At 41.3% G+C, this 4781-nt stretch overlaps 1 protein-coding gene across 1 annotated transcript; it reads right to left on the bottom strand.

The window, feature by feature from the left end:
* Window positions 1–774: 774 nt before the first annotated feature.
* On the bottom strand, window positions 775–4437 carry PANX2 (pannexin 2; the record flags this gene model as incomplete). Its single annotated transcript, XM_009077925.1, has 2 exons — window positions 775–1136; window positions 2986–4437. Coding segments are annotated over 2 exons (1814 nt in total), but the record flags the coding sequence as incomplete, so codon positions are not given.
* Window positions 4438–4781: the final 344 nt, after the last annotated feature.

Raw genomic sequence — 4781 nt, forward strand, 5'->3', positions numbered from 1 at the left:
CTCTTCTACACATTCTGTTAAAAGTAACACCTGGTTTGTAAAGTTAATAAAGTAATTTTTCCATGGTAAAATATATTTAAAAAAATAAACTCTTAATTTCATCATCTTCCATCAAACATATAAGCATGTTAAAGGGCAGGGCATACTTCAGGTATTTTAATTTATAAATGCAAGAGACTGAGTGTATCAATCTTTTTGCACTTAAATGCTGGTGGTAGTAAGGCCCTTTCAGCTAAGTCTCCATCAAGCCCAACATCGGTGAGCTAAAGAAACAAACAGAAATTTTGCTTGCATACAACTTTTTCATAATCCTGAATTGAAAAAAAAACCCCTCTCTGCTTAGAAAAGAACTCTTATTTAACTGCTGCCATTAAAAAAGTATACCTCACCTCTGTGTTGTTTTAACTTTAATCGGTGATTCTGAATGCAAAGGATTTAAACACTCACTAAAATTGCTGTGGCATGCCATCAGACTCTTCATGTTAATAAATTGTGCTAATTCCCATTTAAATCAGGAAACTATAGTTTAGAGCTAGAGATAATGTTTGTCTTAAAGGTCTATTTCCACCAGATTTTCTTTATTCTATTTTGCAAACGACTAACAGTGCTCATGATGTGATCCTAAAAACCCTTTGTTGTTATTACCAAAAGCTATAGTCTGTGTGAAAACTCTCCATGCTCATGCAGTGAGTTGCATTGCTGGGGGGAACCATGGTCTGCACTGCAGTGGTCCTGGGCCTGAGCACGAGGGTGCAGCTGGGCAGCCCGAGGTCTTCAGTACTCCACTGAGCTCACCATTGCCATTGGCTCATCAAATGTTGCCAACCTTATCTGCTTTGGGGTAGGGATGGAGAGAATTTCCCCAGTGTCAGTCGGTGAATGAATCCCATTGTCCATTATGTTTGAAACTTCCTCCTCGTGGTCCTCGTACAGCGTGTTGATGTGCAGCAAAGGGTGGGCTGGGTTGCAGTTCAGTGCAGGTGTTGGCTCTGGCTTGACCTGGTTCAAAGCCATACTGGTGGCAGCAGCAGTTGTGGCTATATGGTTGTGGTTACACGTGACAAAAGCTGCAGCAGCAGGCACAGTTCTGCATGTCTCAGATGAATATAAACTCTCTTTTGCAGGATGAGGGGTGTCTAAAAGAAAACAAGACAGCCAGTTAAAGGACAGGTAGTCTTTCATCCTTCCAGTCCATCAGTGAGGAGTGTCCTAAACCAATAAAAGTCATTGGCAGTTTTGGCACTGATGATTTCAGTGGGATCAGAAGTGGACCCAAACTGAATTTTCTTGGGACCCTTTGAGAAATCCAACAGGACTGTTTCAAAACAACAGGGTTGTGAGCTCAGGGGAAATGGACAAACAACAAATGGGGTTTGTAGATTTTGTTCTTTTTTTATGCATGCTCATGCTTCCTTATGTGAATGGCATTTTCATAAAATGAAGAAATAAACAACTGAAAAGTGTATTTTATTCCCCTCTACAGTCTGGCTGGTGTTTCATAAATGTTATGATTTAATGTTTTGACAAACGTTATGACTGCTGAAATCCACAGGATGGAATACAAAAAGCATTGACATTTTCAATGGGAAAAGCTAGTGGTTACACATTGTAAGCCACTTGTTTTAGAAAAAACTCAGCAATTTGCCATTAACTGATTTCTCTTTCCAGAAATTTTAAGTCTTCCTTACCTGATGGACTGCAATGTAGACTAACTCAAAAACAAAGCTGAAAATTTTTAATGCGAATGGGGAGTCAGAGAGCCCCAAAACTCCAGTAATTACTTTTTGCCCTTAAAATGTTCAAGCACTAATTTAGCTGAAGGTAATTGAGACCAGAAAACCCCAGCAGTTTTGAGGAGTTGAAATCAGAGCACGTGACTGTATAAGGAATGCTGTAGAATAGCTCACATGCACATTGGGGAGTTGGAGGGCTCTAAGGAGCATAGGGATTTGGAAGTGACAGAAACTTTTATACCTCAAATCACTTCTTTGCTGGGCAGTGGGGTGACGGTAGATGTCAGTCTGTCGCAGCCCAGAGGGAGGTCTTAGCTTGTAATGAGATGAGAGCCATTGCTTTAAGTACGTACAGATTTTTCTGTAACTTCAACTGCATAGTGCTTCTTTATGTCAGTAGCTTACAAAAATAAACAAGAAGATATCTGTCTATCAGTTTATCTACTGATCTATCACTTTTCTTAATGTTCAAATGGCTTTCCTCATCACTCTAGCACCTAGCAATTATTGATATATTTGAAACACTCCTTTGAGTTAAGAAAGGGACAGGCTTTCCAAGACACACACAGGAACCTGAGGCACACTGGAAGGGAATGGCAGAAATCCTGAATCCCTGACCAGCACCCACACTTCATACCATCCATCCTCTGGTCCATATGAGACACAGGGCAATTTAAAGCATCTCTTGCATGAAGAATAATGTCAATCAGCTGAGTTGCGATTTCCAGGTGACAAACACATGTCAACCCCTAAGAACGTTAAAGAGAATTTTTTATATAGGCAGCTTTAACTGCCATTAGTACAGTCTCCCACACACTGCTAAGGAGCTATTACTCATCAGAGTGCTGATCATCTACCATGGCAGTTTCCATATGACTTGAAAATAAGGCAGGTTTGAAATGCGCCAGGTGCTGGTGGAGCAGGAAGGGTTTCATGGAGACCAAATGCTCCTCATTTCCTTGGCAAGGCATGACCACACTAGTAATCGTGCAAATCCGCTTACATTTGAAAAATTACTCACACCAACAGCCTACAGTCTGTTTGTACACCTCTAGGTGTAATAATCCCTATCCTCCACATAGCTGTTACAGAGAGAAAAGCCTCTATTCTGAAGCCTGCAAGCCCTGAGATTATTAGCTATCCCAAAATCTAGCAAGGTAGGTCAAACAGTTCAGATGAACTCTGAGTTCCTGAAGATCGCTATGTAAATTATGGTCTGTGGAGGTGGTATGGGCATTATGGCATACTGTACCTTTGAGAGAAGAGGTGACATGCACTACAACATTCTCTTCCTGGTTTAAAAATCCGCCCTCTTGGCTTTTTGACGTAGGCATTGAAGGGATGGCTTGAACCTCTTGTTTGGGTTTTTTGCTACTAAGTATATATGGATGAACATCCAAGGAAAAGTGCCGTGTGTGCTTTTTTTCACTGCTTGTGCTTGGGATGGCATTTGGCTCGGTTTTATGAGTGGAGGATTGCTGTGAGGTTTTTGCAGCAGATTCTAACAGAGGTGCTATAAGGCTGTCCGTTGCTGTTTTTCTTCGCACAGGTTTCGGCTTTTCAGGTTTATGGTTTTCAACCTTCATAATGGCTAACTGTTCCTTGAATGGCTGAGGAAGGGGATTAGTAGTTGGGATCCATTTCATCTTCTTCCTTGGTCTCTTAATAATGAGCTGCTCATTAGCATCAATGTCTGCTGGATCAACACTTGGGTCTATCGTTTGGATCCCTGAATCACGCATGGTTGGAGTGGCATCATGATTGGACTGGGCCAACGCTGCGAGCAGCTGGCGTACCACATTGTCATACATCAGATCACTTTCGTTTGTAATAAAATCCAGACGGTTCAATGATTTTATATGGTCCCGATTTTCATTACAAAACATGGCCAAAATATTGATATCACAAAACTGGGACTTCTGCCACTGTTTCTTGGTCTTTATTCCAACTTTGTTCAGTTTATCGAATATGAAGTTAGACTTGCGAAATATGAAGAGGTGAATTAAGTTGATGAGGATTATCAAGTTCATGAAGCAGAGGAGAACAATATCTACACCAGCAATAATCCGCTGGAGCTGCACAGATGGCAGTTTACAGTTCACTCTGATGTGCAATTTGGAGCTGCTTGTTTTGTCTGGAGGCTCTCCTAGCGCACATGTAAATTCATTTTGCTTCTGTGTAGCGTAGTAGGTGGATAAGTATGTGATTGGTATGATGCTTAGAAAGATGATGAACAGATGTCTTGCAAGATAAAGCTTAGCTAAAAAGTTACTCCGTCCTCTTCTTTCTAGGTATTTTTCAAACAAGTTCTGTTCAGGGCTTTTTTCCTTCTCTGCATTCTCAATGATCTCTCTTTTCTCTCTCTCGGTGATCCCTGGGCCTTTGGACTGAATCTGTTTCTCTATTTTTGGTGCCCTCCCTTCAGCTGCACGGTGGTAGCAGTTATCAATCTCCTGAAGCAAAAAATTAAGCTCTGAAGTCAGTCGTGTGGAGGCCAGAAATTCCCAGCCCAGAGCTGGAATGTACATTATCCCAGCAAAAGCCAGCAGTGCATAAGGTAGGAACTTATGCTCAAACAAGGAGGGCCAGTGGCTGGCATCAACTCCTGGCAAGGCATCTTTTAATTCTGTCCAACAATATCCTCTGGCATACAAGGCTTGATCGCGGGTGAAGTTGTGTGGTGTATAACAGTATATTGGCTCCTCTGTATAACAGAGAGAAAAGTCACTGCTGTGCATTTAACCTACAAAAGGAGCTCTGGAAAATAAACATTTCAAATTATATCAATTTTATTTTACTGTATCTTTACATGACCATTAAGCCCTCCAAGACAGCTCAGCCTGCACACATCCTCACAAGACCCCAGGCAAAACTTTACCTGGAAGTTTTAGAATGAATCTGAGCTAGAAATGTCAGCGAGAAATACATATTTAGGTTTAATTTCCTCTCTGAGAACAGTATCCTAAGCAACTCTGACCTGAGCTCTGGAAAGCTAAAAGACCTGATATTCGCTATACAGTCAGTAGCTGAGGATGTTCCACACAAATG

The sequence above is a fragment of the Acanthisitta chloris genome, unplaced genomic scaffold (assembly GCF_000695815.1).
Source record: "Acanthisitta chloris isolate BGI_N310 unplaced genomic scaffold, ASM69581v1 scaffold12317, whole genome shotgun sequence".
NCBI classification, from domain to species: domain Eukaryota; kingdom Metazoa; phylum Chordata; class Aves; order Passeriformes; family Acanthisittidae; genus Acanthisitta; species Acanthisitta chloris.